The sequence below is a fragment of the Camelina sativa genome, chromosome 14 (genome assembly GCF_030686135.1).
Source record: "Camelina sativa cultivar CO46 ecotype springtype chromosome 14, ASM3068613v1".
Taxonomy (NCBI): Eukaryota; Viridiplantae; Streptophyta; class Magnoliopsida; order Brassicales; family Brassicaceae; genus Camelina; species Camelina sativa.
In genome coordinates, this window is record NC_141893.1 from 3722285 (window position 1) to 3737516 (window position 15232).

The 15232-nt window shown below is 34.9% G+C and overlaps 2 protein-coding genes and 1 long non-coding RNA gene across 3 annotated transcripts; 2 read left to right on the plus strand and 1 right to left on the minus strand.

The window, feature by feature from the left end:
* Positions 1-1014: 1014 nt before the first annotated feature.
* LOC147927802 (uncharacterized) lies at positions 1015-2323 on the minus strand. Its single transcript, XR_015579999.1, has 3 exons — positions 1807-2323; positions 1362-1709; positions 1015-1225 (listed from the first exon to the last, which is right to left on the minus strand). It is a non-coding gene; the product is annotated as an uncharacterized LOC147927802 (long non-coding RNA).
* A 1487-nt stretch (positions 2324-3810) lies between these two features.
* LOC104739545 (transcription factor PIF3) lies at positions 3811-7293 on the plus strand. Its single transcript, XM_019236040.2, has 7 exons — positions 3811-4614; positions 5097-5201; positions 5302-6187; positions 6281-6388; positions 6480-6545; positions 6640-6705; positions 6785-7293. The coding sequence occupies exons 2-7, from the start codon at positions 5131-5133 to the stop codon at positions 7187-7189; spliced, it is 1602 nt and encodes a 533-aa protein (XP_019091585.2). The 5' UTR covers positions 3811-4614; positions 5097-5130; the 3' UTR covers positions 7190-7293.
* Positions 7294-13154: 5861 nt separating this feature from the next.
* LOC104739546 (transcription factor MYB61-like) lies at positions 13155-14897 on the plus strand. Its single transcript, XM_010459939.3, has 3 exons — positions 13155-13517; positions 13600-13729; positions 13865-14897. The coding sequence occupies exons 1-3, from the start codon at positions 13385-13387 to the stop codon at positions 14697-14699; spliced, it is 1098 nt and encodes a 365-aa protein (XP_010458241.1). The 5' UTR covers positions 13155-13384; the 3' UTR covers positions 14700-14897.
* The last annotated feature ends 335 nt before the right edge of the window (positions 14898-15232 follow it).

Sequence of the window (15232 nt, forward strand, 5' to 3'; positions counted from 1 at the left end):
AGTGGAGTAACCCACTATAGTTACTCTCACATTAATTAATTATATAAATAATCATAAATTAAGTTAAGTAACTCTAAGAGAACTTAAGCAAAATCACCCTATTACTAGAGAACTCCAAAGAGGTTACTCAAGCATTTAAATAATAATTTTTTAATTTTTGTTTATTAATTATCAAATTTTAATTATCTAAAATGATAAAACAATTTTTTTTTTTATATTACATAAAATAGAAAACAATTTTTTACAAACTTTAGAATATTAAACATATTTTACAAAATTCGGAATAGTAAACATATTTTATAAAATTGAAAATATTAAACATATTAAACAGAATTTGGAATAAGATTTATTGTGCGGTTGCACCAAATTTTTGTCTGATATGCTCAATCAAGTTTTTTTGCAAAAGATCATGCATTTATGTATCATGAACATCATTTCGAATGCCCATATCTGTAGAATATTAAATTTAAGAGATCGGTTTACAAATTTGATATTGTCATTTGACCAAATATTAACAAGCATCCATGATCTGATCATCTGAGACTGCAAAAATCAGTAGATAGAAGGAAATGGTAAGCAGACTTGAATCAAGAAACCTTATATGAAACTGTTCAGCGTGGTCTGATTTTCTTGACATTGTCGTAATTTTGGTTGTTTATGCTGCGGAGTCGATTAACATAAGCAATATATCTTAAGTAGTAAATGCTTAGCTAAAATAAAAGCAAGTAATGTCCCCCTCCAAGCAAAGGAAAAGTGTGGTTGTTGAGGCTTTGGAAGAAGACATAACCGCTCACATGAATGAAACATACATGTATCAGCGGTTTACATTAATCAGCTTTGGAGATCTCTGTATCTTGTCCTGTTTTCTCAATTGTGTAATACCATGTGATCTGTAATTTACTTGTCTATTTGAATAGCAATTGTGGTTATAACGTAGTAGCAAATAACACATTTGTTTTCTCTTCAATTAGACAAACAAGCTATTCAGTTTCTTTTATGTAAGTACAAATATCTCTTTAAGCACACAGAATAAGACACCAAGATGATGGTGGTGAAAAGAAATTTGAGCCATTAGCTTCAAAACTCCAAAGAGAAGCCTGATCGGTAATAGAAGCCTGCAATTTGCCAGTGGTCAGAACTGAGATTTGTCAAGGCTGTCAAAGTAGGGATGATCCATAGCTACTTTTGCTGAGATTCTATCAGCTGGATTGTACCTCAGCATTTGCTGCATTAGATCAAACAAATTATCATCAACTTAGAAACCCCAACAGAAAGAATCAGACTTTTAATCTACTAAAGAGATCAGAGAATCTTAGGCCACAGAAAAATCCGGCGATGGTCATATTTAAGAAGAGTATTACCGTGAGAAGATCAATTCCTCAGGAGATAGAGATGGAACATCACGTGATAAGTCTTGCGATTCCCACTTCGGATACACATGCCAGTCACGCAATGGCATTACACCGGGCCATTGCTGCTCAGTTGGTGTTCCTAGCAATCTCCATAACCCAAAACAAAACCATGTTTTAAGATATACATTAGATTGAGTCCTATGATCTAAATAAGTTCACAAGAACTGAACCTAATGAACTAAGGTGCTAGACTGATTCCTAGGCATCAAAACTATGAAGCAAATAACCTGAAAATCTGAAGCAGCTGCTGAAACTCAGAATCACCAGGGAAAAGAGCTTGCCTCCTAATCATCTCGGCTGCCAAAAAATTAGTAGGAAACATCAATAACGCAAACAAGTAGAGAACAAAGACGAATTCAAAAGGGTATAAATTAAAACACGATAGAGCACTAACCAAATATGCAACCAACAGACCACATATCAACAGCAGTAGAGTAATGAGTAGAACCAAGCAAAACCTCATGAGCTCTATACCATAACGATGTAGAGTGATTGAGAAAGCATATGGAGAAGAGAGATTTCGCGTAGTGCCGTTGGTGGTATACCTTCTTCGTCCATCTCGAGTCTTGTCTTCTTCAGGGCTACGAGTTTACCGGTGGTTTTCTCCATTGCTTTGTAGACTTTACCGTATGTTCCTTCACCGACCTTCTTGAGCTTCTCGTACTTGTCCATTGATTGAGATTGTACTAAGATTGAGGATTTTGAGTTTTGGGGGTCTTCTTTATAAACCCTAAGACCTTGTTTATTGGTGGGTTCATACCCGGAGGCTGGGTTACGCCAATTCAGTCTTCAATTCAGTCTCCAACCATCGAGATTTAGCCGGAAAAATCAACGATTCGATGGTAATCAGTTGATTTTTCTGATGGTTGTTGATTCGCCTGTTTATCTCCCACGGACGAGAGAGACGAGAGAGGAGAGAGATGTCGGGAAAGAATGAAAAAAAAATGAGGAAAAAAAAAATTACCTTTTATATTTCTGAATCCACCAATCACAAATGGCCACGTCGCGTTACTTAAGCTGTTGCTCCAAACCCTTCCCACAGAACCGATACTCTTCATATTGGACTAAAATATAGGTTTTATATTACAAATTTGGGCCCCAATACAGAGAGTAACCCAGAGAGTTACACCAGTAATCATGCTCTTAATACACTGTAGAGTAAGAGATCATAAAAACGTGTTGTTGGCCTATTCCACGGCGGATTGAGAGACTTTTGCTGGGACAGGCGACAGGGTCTTGTCATTTAATTTGAGTTTTGGCCTTACACATATATAGTAAGCACTTCGATGTTTTTGTTTCGTGTTTACTTATTTATTTATTCGGCTGTTTATAATTCTTTGCTGAATGAGAGATGAAGATAATTAAACTACAGTGATGAAATCAATAATGGTCCATGCAAATCCAAATGGGTACTCACATTATCCAGTACTTGGAAAGTTTCTCAAAAATTCGGTGTTCAAGAGCATATTCAAATTCAAAGGATTATAAATTCCTTATCTAAATAAATCGTATGTCAATTTTTGTTTTATTTTTAATCTAGTGATGGACAAAGAGATAAACTACATGTAGTACAAATATGAATTTAAAAAAATACAATTTACGGCATGCTTTAGGATTAAGCTTCTAGAAAGTTTAGTGCACTACGGGTTGAGTTACGTATCTTAGAATCTAATTTGCATGGCGGATTAGCTGACATTTAAATTATGAAAAAAACGTGATCAACCTAAACGAGAAATTAACCAGAAGATGCTAACGTTTATAAACAAATAGATGTTATAGATGTGGTTTTAACAATATATAACTTACGTAAAGAAAGGAAGAAAATAGATTCTAAAAGAAATGCTCTAAAATAAGAGTTCTGAATCAGTATAACAAGTCCTATGATTAAACGAAATCTCAATGATTAAAATAGCAAATGATTGGTTTTTCTTCATCAGTTATTAGAAGAACTTGCTGAGTGAGTCCCAAACTTAAGGATGATTAATATATAGTAGTAAAGACTTAATAAAAATAAAAAAAGTAATGATTAGGAAGTCAAATCTTATAGTATGATTTAAGATAGATAAGAGAGACAAAGGGTTGCTGAACCCCACTTGGAGTGTGATGCTTTTTTGGCAGTGTTCCTTTATGATAACACATCAACACGACTTTTAGTGTGTATCACAGGCCCATGACACTTAAAAGATAAGGCGATAACATATTCTATAATATACCACCATTATTTTTATTTTTTCATATTTATGTATTTAACTATTAATAGACACACCATGAAGTTAATTGTAATAATGCAAAGGACCTGTGTCATGTAACAGAGACAGCCCAAGTGTACAGGGGGTCGGTGGGGAGAGGTTTCAATAAGAAATTTAATAACCATGCCCCAACTCTCTTCTCTAGGTCCATTTAGCTTTAACTTTCTCTCGTTTATTAAAAACACTATCTTGTAAAAGCAGTTACAATGTTAAATTTAAGGATTGTATGATACCGTAATTCTCATATAGTACATCAAAATAAAACATTTATTTATTTCTACTAATAGCCTTAAAATCCACTAGTATAGTAGTAGTAGTAGTATACAGCTATTTTTGAACGATAGACCTAGTCTCGATGTTGACAACCAAGCAAACAAAAGTAATCAGTAGTACTATACTACTTGTGTAAATCACAAAGATCTAGTGAGATGATTATATTTAGCTTTTCCTTTTTAACAAAAAAAAAAAAGAATTATAGTTGGCTTTTCTTAAAGATATGTATATGTAATATTAATACAAAATTACATATTTATGTTGGTCATAATTTATAGAGGAGGACGGGGGCTAATGATTCGGGGGACGCTAAAAAGTTGAATGTTCGAGGGGAAACGTCTCAGAGACTGTGTGAGAGAGATAAAAATATCAAATCCTCTACTCTCAGTTGTGCACAGTGTGCGTGCGAACGAGATTTTGATTTGGTCCCCTCTCTCTCTCTCTCTCTCTCTCTCTCTCTCACCGTCTTGTGCGTCGAGTTGTCTCCATCTCTCACACTATTCTCTCTCTGCCCGCCTACTACTTTCTCAAGATTACTCTCACTCACTCCCATTCGCCGTCTTCTTCTCCTCTGCTCTTCTCGATTCCTCCTCCTTTGCATTTGGATTGATGCCACTTTAACTCTTCGAGGACCTCTCTCTCTCTCTCTTAAGCCGGCTAAGTACGACCCCTTCTCTCAGGTCAGCGACGCATGATTGATTTATAGAATAGGTTTCTGTTTTGATTCTCAGAAGAAGAAGAGTAAAGTTTTGATCTTTTGTTTCTGGGTTTTGGTTACGGTTTAGGGCACAAGACGATAAGTTTTGATTTTTTTTTTTTTTTTTATAATCTGTTTTGTTTTAAGAGATGATTGATTGATTAAGCTCCGATGAGTGTACGTACACTCTGTTTTGAATCGTTCTTCTTCAGTGTGTGATTAAACAATTGGGGTTTGACTCATAATTTTGGTATTAAAAATTAAGTGCATCTCTCTCTGCTGTTTTGTTTATTGCATATTTGATAGAGACATTGATTTCTTTTCTATTTCTTTTTTTTTTTCATCACAATTTTTCTATTTTGGGAATTGAAGTTTTCTAATTTTGGAATTGTAGACTGACCAATAGCTGTTTCTAGTAGGTATTGTTTGGCCTAATTTGGTTAGGTTTGTGATTTCCCTTTTCAGGATCAAGATTCTCTCTCTGTAAACGGCAAATACCATGCCTTTGTTTGAGCTTTTTAGGCTCACCCAAGCTAAGCTTGAATCTGCTCAAGACAACAACTCTTCTCCGTGAGTCCCATTCATTTGTCTATCTTAAGAAGAAAGAAGCTCTCTAGTTTCAAGTTCATTACTTTCATGTTTACTTATTTATTCTTGTCTTGGAAAACAGACCTATGGATGAAGTTGTGGAGCTGGTGTGGGAAAATGGTCAGATTTCAACTCAAAGTCAGTCAAACAGATCGAGGAACATTCCTCCACCACAAGCTGTTCATCAACCAAACTCTTTGAGAGCTAGAGATATTGGAAATGGGTCAAAGGCGACCATGGTGGACGAGATCCCTATGTCAGTACCATCACTGATGACCGGTTTGAGTCAAGAAGATGACTTTGTTCCATGGTTGAATCATAACCAATCCTTAGATGGATATTGCTCTGATTTTTTGCGTGATGTGTCTCCTGTTACTGTCAACGAGCAAGAGAGCGATATGGCTGTAAATCAAACTGTTTTCCCCTTGTTTCAGAGAAGAAACAATGGCAACGACTCAGCTCCCGCTGCTTCTTCATCACAGTATAACGGTTTCCAATCGCATTCTCTGTATGGAAGTGATAGAGCTAGAGATCCTCCTAGCCAACAAACCAATCCGGACCGTGTGACTCAGACGCAAGAACCACTGATCCCTAATAACAAGCCTAGTTTGGTCAACTTTTCCCATTTCTTACGCCCTGCAGCTTTGGCTAAGACTAATAATAATTCTCATGGCACTAAAGAGAAGAGTCCTCAAAGCCCCCCAAATGTGTTTCAGACCAGAGTTCTTGGAGCGAAAGACACTGAAGATAAGGTTTTTAATGAGTCTGTTGCTTCTGCGACGCCTATGAATCACCAAAAGGCTTGCCTTATTTCAGAGGACTCATGTAGAAAAGACCAAGAGAGTGAAAAGGCCGTTGTATGTTCTTCTGTTGGTTCGGGTAATAGTCTCGATGGCCCGTCCGAAAGTCCTTCACTTTCTTTGAAGAGAAAGCATTCAGATGTTCAAGACAATGACTGTCATAGTGAAGTGAGATAAACTCATATACATTATTTGATCCACATTACAATCTCGTATCTTTGCTGTTTTCTTCAGTTTTTGCTTTTCAATATTGTTGAGCAGGATGCTGAAGAAGAATCAGGAGATGGAAGAAAGGGAGCAGCACCATCTCGAACAGGTTTGGGTTCAAAGAGGAGCCGCTCGGCTGAAGTGCATAATCTCTCTGAAAGGGTGAGTGTGTGAAGTCCCCAAAGGGTTTTTGTCCATTCTCAAACTCACAAAAGATTGCTCTATTTGGTAGCTTACTGTCTTCAATTTTCAGAGACGGCGTGATAGGATTAACGAGAAGATGCGTGCCCTTCAAGAACTCATTCCAAACTGCAACAAGGTAATGTTTTTTCTCCCGCATTGCCAAACATCAATACGAACGAATTACAATGGTTATTTCTAACTTGAACACATTACTGTATATGATGGTAAAGGTGGACAAAGCATCGATGCTAGATGAAGCAATTGAGTATCTCAAGTCACTCCAACTTCAAGTACAGGTAACACCTCTCATTAGTTACTCTATAATATCGATAAAAAAGTCGTGCAACCTAATAATCTAAACATAATCATCATCAGATCATGTCAATGGCGTCTGGTTATTACATGCCACCGGTTATGTTCCCACCGGGTATGGGGCATTACCCAGCAGCAGCAGCAGCGATGGCAATGGGTATGGGAATGCCCTATGGAATGGGATTGCCTGATTTGAGCCGTGGTGGTGGTTCCTCGGTTAACCACGGACCACAGTTCCAGGTCTCGGGGATGCAACAACCAGTGGCAATGGCAATTCCACGTGTCTCTGGTGGTGGTTTCTTTGCCGGTTCTTCAACGATGGAGATGAATAAGAGCGAGAATGGTTCGGCTAGAGACTTACCGGGTTCTAAAGATCAAACAAGGACGAATAACAACAATAGTAGTAACTTGAAACCAATTAAGAGAAAACAGGCGTCTTCTGATCAGTTTTGTGGGTCGTCTTCGTGACATAAATACAACAAACGTAAGGACTGATGTATTGTTTTATCTGTAGCATTCAAACAATTCAATTCTAAAAGCCAAAACTTAATAAAAATTAATTTGTGTTCTTAGTTTTTTTTTTTGGTGATTCTGCTGTCTGTCTCTATAATTCCTTTTTAATTTAAAATGTTTTTGTTTATACTATTAGTTTTAAGATACAGAGCCAACTGTGGGTAATATAATATACAGTATGTGTCTGTGAATTTATAATGTTTTTCTTTTTTGGTCTAGTAGTTGTCGCATGAACTTAAATCGCTTTCAAAAAGGTTAATGTAGCGTGAGGAGGTTCACTATATATCTTAATAAGATAATCTTATGGATCTGGCTGGTTAAACAAGCGTGACGGGCTTCTCAACCCATTTTGTCAAACAGCTTTATTGCGTCATTTTTTTGTACGCGCGGGACTGTTGACCAAATCGTGAAGCTGATATACCGAAACCAAATTTGAAAATACAGAATTTCAATTCATTAACTTTGGTAACATATGTGCTGGAAGAGGTTTTGTTTGTTTGGTATGAATATGTGTTTGAAGGTTAGGTGTATATAAGACTAATAAGCACTCGTGTTTGAGCAACATTATACTGTATGTAATTTATTTTACGTAATATTAGTTACATATATAACAATCAGTGCATGATATAGTAGCTCAAAACATGATTGTCTTTGACAGAAAGATCTAAGGGAATCGCCGGTTAGGGTTAGGTCTCGGGAGGAGTAGTAGAGCTAGAAAACCAGAGTTGGAGATGTTCATTTCTCGTAGGCGCGCGCTTATTTAGCAAAATATAAAGAGATGTTTCTGTACACGGTAACACGACCAGCATATTTTTAACTATACTAAAATTAATTATAGGACCTTTTTCACCGATCTTGATCTTGTTTTTTAAAAAACTTGGCGTAAACTACTGTTCAGCGTAGTGAACCGAACCGAGTCTCTCTCTAACTCTGCACCGTCACAAACATGTTTGCATCAAAAGGACTTTTTATAAATATATTGAAGAGAGAATTCCAATAAACCTGTCCTTCTTTAGTTTGATGAGACTTATTATAAAAACTTAACTTAATCAATTTTTTTTTAAAAAGACACTTTAGTACAGGAAGTGCCGGTGGACTAGTGGAAAGAGAAGAACAAAAAGGGTTAGACTACATTTAGATTTTATACCTTCTAATGGAGGTTGATTAGACAGCTCTAACTAATTACGGAAAACAATATAATGTGTTAGAATTCAAGCAGTAGAAAACGGACACGTCGAACACCTAGAAACACAAATTGATGAAAATTACACGAGGTTTAGATTAAAACTTGAAAGAGAAGAAAATGGTGTTAATGTGGCAAAGCAAAAGAAAAGTTAAACATCATTTTGCTTTTGGCCACACTAATATATCAAGATTATATATGATTATGTCTTCTCTCCCCCCCTCTCCCTTCTTACCAATTAGATTGGGCCATATTAGAGAGATATTCAACCATACAACCTTTCTTTTCTCACTTTTAATCAAACTTGATAATATTATTTGCCTTCTGTTCTAAGTTTGATCTTTTTCTCGACCACGAATCACAAAACGCAAAACAAATGATCAATTTTGGAAAAGCAAATTAGGCAAAAGCAATTAGTAAAACTAGTAGATAAACACATTTATATTAAAAACTTTTTCAGTATAATCCAAAAATATATATATTTTTAACTGGAAACTACAATATTAGATTTAAAGGACTTCATTAAAAAGTATAGTACTGTATCATCAAAAGAAATAATTATGATAATATTAGATTTAAGTTGTAATTTACATTATATTAGCTTATACTCCATCTTTTAACTTGTGCATAATTATTTATCAGAAACATTGCTTTAGTTTTATGGAGGAAGATTTAGAAGAAACTTAAAAATATATAAAATAACAGAAATAATGAAAAGGGACCTTTAGTACAAGTGCATGCATGTGCTAATGTTTCCTTGATGATGGGATTAGTGCTAAACGGGCCAATTAAGATGCTATACAATTGAGGTCACTTCTCATTGGGCCCTCTCTCTCTTTCTCCGTGACTTCATCCTCTTAATCTAATTGTACTCCACTTTATAATTAGTCCCTTTCTCCTTGTCTAATTAATTAAATTCTTGTTAACACAAAAAAGCCAAAAAATCTCCCATCAACATCGTTGTAGAACGTGAATAAAAATTATGCACTTCCACAAACCTTTATTGAATGCATCTTGCGTTAGTCAATATAATTGGTGGTTATAGCTTAATCTAGATTTAATTTGGTCTAAATCTCTTAGTTATAGAAACCTAGTGTACAAAAGTAAACAACCATACATTGATGTGTCATGTATGTAAATTTAGTTGGAGCCAAGAAAATAATAACTAAGTATAAGGTTTTGTATCACTTGACTTTTAACAAATGCTTTTACATTAATTTTTGCTAAAGATTATTGGAATCTCCAATGATTGGTAAATGAAATCAGTTTTGGGTTCGAAAACCAAACATTCTAAGCTGCTTCTTGGAACTAGAACTCACTTTCATTATTTGGTTAACACATTTAAGAATAACTAAGAAATTTCATATACTGTCAAAATATATATCAAAATATATCTGACAAAAAAGGTGGTATAAAATCATTTTAGAAGACACGTTCATTAAGTTTTCAAGATAACGAGGACTCTTTTTCATATATATTTATACAATGCAGTCGCAGATTACAAATTCTAATGTGTTGTGAATTATAATATATATATTAACATACATCGATACCAAATGAAACCGCCGTCAAATCATTCATGTTATTTTATGAAATTTTGATAAAAAAGGGAACCCTAAGAACATAATAGGGCCTAGATTTAAGGAAAGATCTATTATACTATAAGAGACGTGTTAAGTGTACAGCCTCTTCTCCATTATTTTTGTCGGCGAAGATGTTATAAAAGCCTCGTGAGTTGTAAGTTGAAACAATGGCGAACGACAACGACCGTATGATGTTACCTTTTCTCACTTCTCTACTTAGACAGGGTTTCAAATCACCTTATTAGGAAAAAAATCCCCAACGGAAATATAATGACAGTGATGATACTTAATTAGCTTAAAAAAAAGTAATAGATGAGTGATTGATAGTTGGGTTGAGCAAACAGCTCATATATAGACTTTTTGGTTTTAATGGTTGCTACGATAACATATATATATATATATATATATAGTTACAATGTTAACTTCTATTGCACTGCATGAACATCAACCATGCAAACAATCATTCATGATCCCCACCAAAAGCAGGGTTCGTAAAAGAAAAAAGAAAAAACTATAAACTTTAAATTTTAATTACGTTTATGCATGCATTCATGTTAGTCTGCGGCTATAACCACACCACCACATTATTTCTTGATTATTATTGGAAATAATATACATATATATAATTATGAAGTTTTTTATATAATGATTTTAGTTTGCAGAAATATTTTCAAAAGCAAGAAACCAATCTGAGAACTTGTAAACAAAAAATATAGATGCATGCTCCTAATCAAATCAAAATGATCAACGCCTAAAAATTCTGAAAGCAGATATGGTTTGTATATAATGGAAGGGCTGGCGGCGGATATATGTATGATTGGCTTAAAATCATGATGTTGATGATGATGATCAAATGATGGGTCTCAATCATGCATGATCCTAATCGAATATGTTCCATTTTTTAGGGGCTACTAATATTATATAGTTGTACGTAGTTCAGATAAGTGTTTTCTTTTCCATGATATACTCCAAGAACGTGTTGATCGATTGGTATTAGTTTATTGAGTATGATTAAAAAGAAACTCGCTGAAATTGCAAAGTCTATTCCATATATTATTCGCGCTTCTCGTAATTAATCATTTGGTGAATTATATAACTCGAAGTATCTTTTGACAGCTTTGGTTGGAGATATTATACAATAAAATCAACTAGTTAGTTCTTTTATTTTATTGTGTTCGATAATGAGACATTTCATGTCGGTTTTGTGTATTATTATACGAAGCGACATTATTGAGCGAGTTTTCTTAATTTTTGGGTTCCCCAGCATGAACAATGGCATTGAACAAGATATTCTCTCGTTAACGGCTTCTTAATACTCTGGACAAATACAAGATAAAGCCATTGGTTGGAATCAGAAATAAGTTATATAGGGGTTTCATTCGACTTGTTAAAAAAAAAGTAGAAAATAATGTAGAAATGCAGTATAATTAACTTGGGTTCGGCCACTTATAGCCACCACCATGCTTCAAGATCTTAATGAAGTCACAAATGAACACAGTCATCAAAGGCCCATGCCTACAAGCATTCTCCTCAAAGCGCCCTCTCTTTTTTTCCTTGCAATAGTTGAAAAACAATTTCTATTAAAACAGACTTCTTTTTGTAAAGTAAAAGCTTAATAATAGTGAAGTTTTTTACATTATAAAAGAAAAAAAGATAAGCAAATTTTATTCATATACGTGTAGCTCTTTTTACCCCCACGATATTTATAAAGATTGGGTCCCAATATACAAATGGATAAAATGGTAAGAGTCTAACGAGAGGCCGTCTCTAGATAACGTAAGAAAGCTACAAAACTCAACATGTGAATATTTGAGGGAAAGTTTTAAGTGAATGGACAAAGAATATACCCTCTCTATTATGAATCGTTTTTAAGGGCAAAAAAAAAGGGAGAAAAATGACAAAGAGAAGTGAGTCAATTTCAAATTAAAAACGTATAAAGCAAACAAAAGAGACACTTAATTATTCTCATTCATCTGTAAAAGTAACTATATTTTTAAAGCAAAATTTCTAAATTCCGTTATGTAGCCATTGAATTCCATTTAATCATTTCTGGAAATATTAACCATTGATGACAATTTCTTGCTGGTTATGAACCTTTCCCATTATTTCCTTTTACTGATGCGTTCATCTTCACAAATATTTAGTCCTCATTTAGCAATTGCTTTTAATTCATTGCAGTAATCTTTCATGAAGACAACAAACAACTCATCTTTGTCCTCATTCTTATCTACACACCATCTATTATCTTATTTTAATTGTTCCTTTCTCACTATAAAGAATTTTTGTATAAGCAGTTTGACCGCTCTAGTAAAAAAATTGGTTATAGTGACAAATATTTTGGTCTTAATTATAATCGCCACTTTTTTCTTCCTCATTTTTTCTACTCATTTTCACTAAGTCACACATCGCAAACATTAGCATGACGAATTGACGATGTGGTAACATATATTCAAGTAGAAAAGATGTTACGTATAATAGGTCAATGCATGTGTTTCAATAGTTATGAAATTTCTTAGTCATATTCCGTCAATATTTGATATTATTGTAAATACTTTTTCCATAAACACATTGACCTATTACGTAACATCTTTTTTTGTTTTTTTCTAGGCTATATATAATTTGATCTTGTTGGGATGGAAAATTTCCGAAAAAGAAAAAGAACGAAAAAAACTCAAGAAAAAGTTACTGAGGCCACGCCGGTTTTAGCTGCGTCCTGCGTGGAGTGGTTCGTAACATTTTCTAGGACAGGCTGAACATGAATGAGCATGTCTCCACTACTTAGTAAGACTCGCACTGATCACAACTTTTAACTCTAAAAAAAAAAAAAAAAAATAGTTTTCGGCGATTGATTAGATTGAAATTAATATATGTCGATCATCATACTTTAATCGCTGCATTTGAACGTATGATCATAATGGGTCCATTTAGAGATGACGGATGTGTGATGATTAGAATGATGTAAAGGTCAAAACTACATGAACTCCATTTCTGAAACCTTAACTTTCTTACCATTGGTGCGAGCCAATCCGACGTGGACCAATCAAATTTCTTCTACAAAGCTTAAAAAAATTACACACTTTTTTTCTCTCAAAAAAAACTGTAACTTTTAGAAAGGGAATATAGTAAAAAGAGGGCATGAAATTCAACAAACCCTATGAAGAAAGTGACTTTTCTTAGTTCTATTAATAGTCTATCTCCCTCTCTCTCTGCAGATCTGTTACTTCATTTTCTCTTCCTTTTTTTCTTTTAGATTCCATTAGCCTTGAAAAGTTTCATATACATTCTCTCTGCTCAAAAACTCTTTTTTCTTTCCATACTTGTAAAGAAACACGAGAGCTTTCTTCTCTTTTTCCTTTGCACAGCATTGCAGCTTCGATAAACTAAATGGGGAGACATTCTTGTTGTTACAAACAAAAGCTGAGAAAAGGGCTTTGGTCTCCTGAAGAAGACGAAAAGCTTCTCAATCACATCACTAATCACGGCCATGGCTGTTGGAGCTCTGTTCCTAAACTCGCTGGTAAACATTTTCTTCCTTAATTCCCATAATATACTATTAGAAAGCTGCTTTTTGTAATGAAAATTTTGAGTCTACTACACAGGTTTACAGAGATGCGGTAAGAGTTGTCGACTAAGATGGATCAATTACTTGAGACCTGATTTAAAGAGAGGAGCTTTTTCTCCAGAGGAAGAGAATCTCATCGTTGAACTTCACGCTGTCCTAGGAAACAGGTAACAATTACTTACCAACGGTAATGCTGTCAGAGAAAACAGAGGATCATGTTTATGTCTTAACGATAAGTCTCCTCTGTTTTAACAACATCTTAAGTTTCCTCTGTTTTTGGCTCTGCTCTGTTTTTTAATCAGATGGTCACAAATTGCGTCAAGGCTTCCGGGTAGAACCGACAACGAGATCAAGAATCTATGGAACTCAAGCATCAAGAAGAAACTAAAACAGAGAGGTATTGACCCAAACACACACAAACCCATCTCCGAAGTTGAGAGCTTTAGCGACAAAGACAAACCAACAACAAGCAACAACAACAAAAGAAGCGGTAACGGCCACAAGTCTCCTAGTTCTTCCTCCGCGACTAATCAAGACTTCTTCCTCGAAAGGCCATCTGATTTCTCCGACTTCTTCGGTTTTCAGAAGCTTAACTTCAACTCCAATCTCGGCCTCTCTGTGACAACTGATCCTTCACTCTGCTCGATTATTCCGCCGCAGTTTAGCTCCGGAAACATGGTTGGTTCTGTCTTTCAGACGCCGGTATGCGTAAAGCCATCAATTAGTCTTCCCCAGGACAATAGTTCGAGTCCTGTCTCCGGAGGAGAACATGTGAAATCGGCTGGACCAAATTGGGAGTTTCAGACAAACAACAACACCTCAAACTTCTTCGACAATGGCGGATTCTCATGGTCAATCCCAAACTCTTCTTCTTCACAAGTCAAACAAAATCATAACTTCGAAGAAATAAAATGGTCAGAGTATTTGAACACACCGTTCTTCATCGGGAGTACTGTACAGAGCCAAAGCTCTCAACCAATCTACATTAAATCCGAGACAGATTACTTAGCCAATGTTTCGAACATGGCAGATCCTTGGAGCCAAAGCCAAAACGAGAACTTGGGCACTACTGAAGCTAGTGACGTGTTCTCCAAGGATCTTCAGAGAATGGCCGTCTCTTTTGGTCAGTCCCTTTAGCTTTTTTTCTTTTTTATTTCTTAATTCTAACAGATGTAGAAGAACAAAAAGATATACAATATACAATACGTACAGTGGATTGAAGTGTTCTGTATATTTCATGGGTTAAAAAAAAGAAGAAAAAGGGAGCTGTCTTTATTTTTATGTTTATTTTTGAAGTGTGTTTTATACGTCAAATATTCTTCTTTCTTTTGCAAACCTTTCAGTATCATACTGTATATTATTTTTTTGTTTTGTCATGAAGATTTATGTGTAGTATTCTTGATGATTCATCAGATTCAGAGAGGTCTGTGTTTGCCATTAATCCGTTGAAGAACAATAATGAACGTAAATAAATCTGTTTCTCTCTGTTTCCGTGAACGAATTGTGATCCATAGTCACATCCCTCATCATTTTTCAGACCTGTAATGAATTAAACGACAAAAGAAAACATAAAATTAAAAAACAAAAAATGATAAATAAAACTCAAGTGGGATATTAGCTCAACTAATAATAATAAGAAGAAGGAGTACACCTTTTTTTCTTCTAAAAGG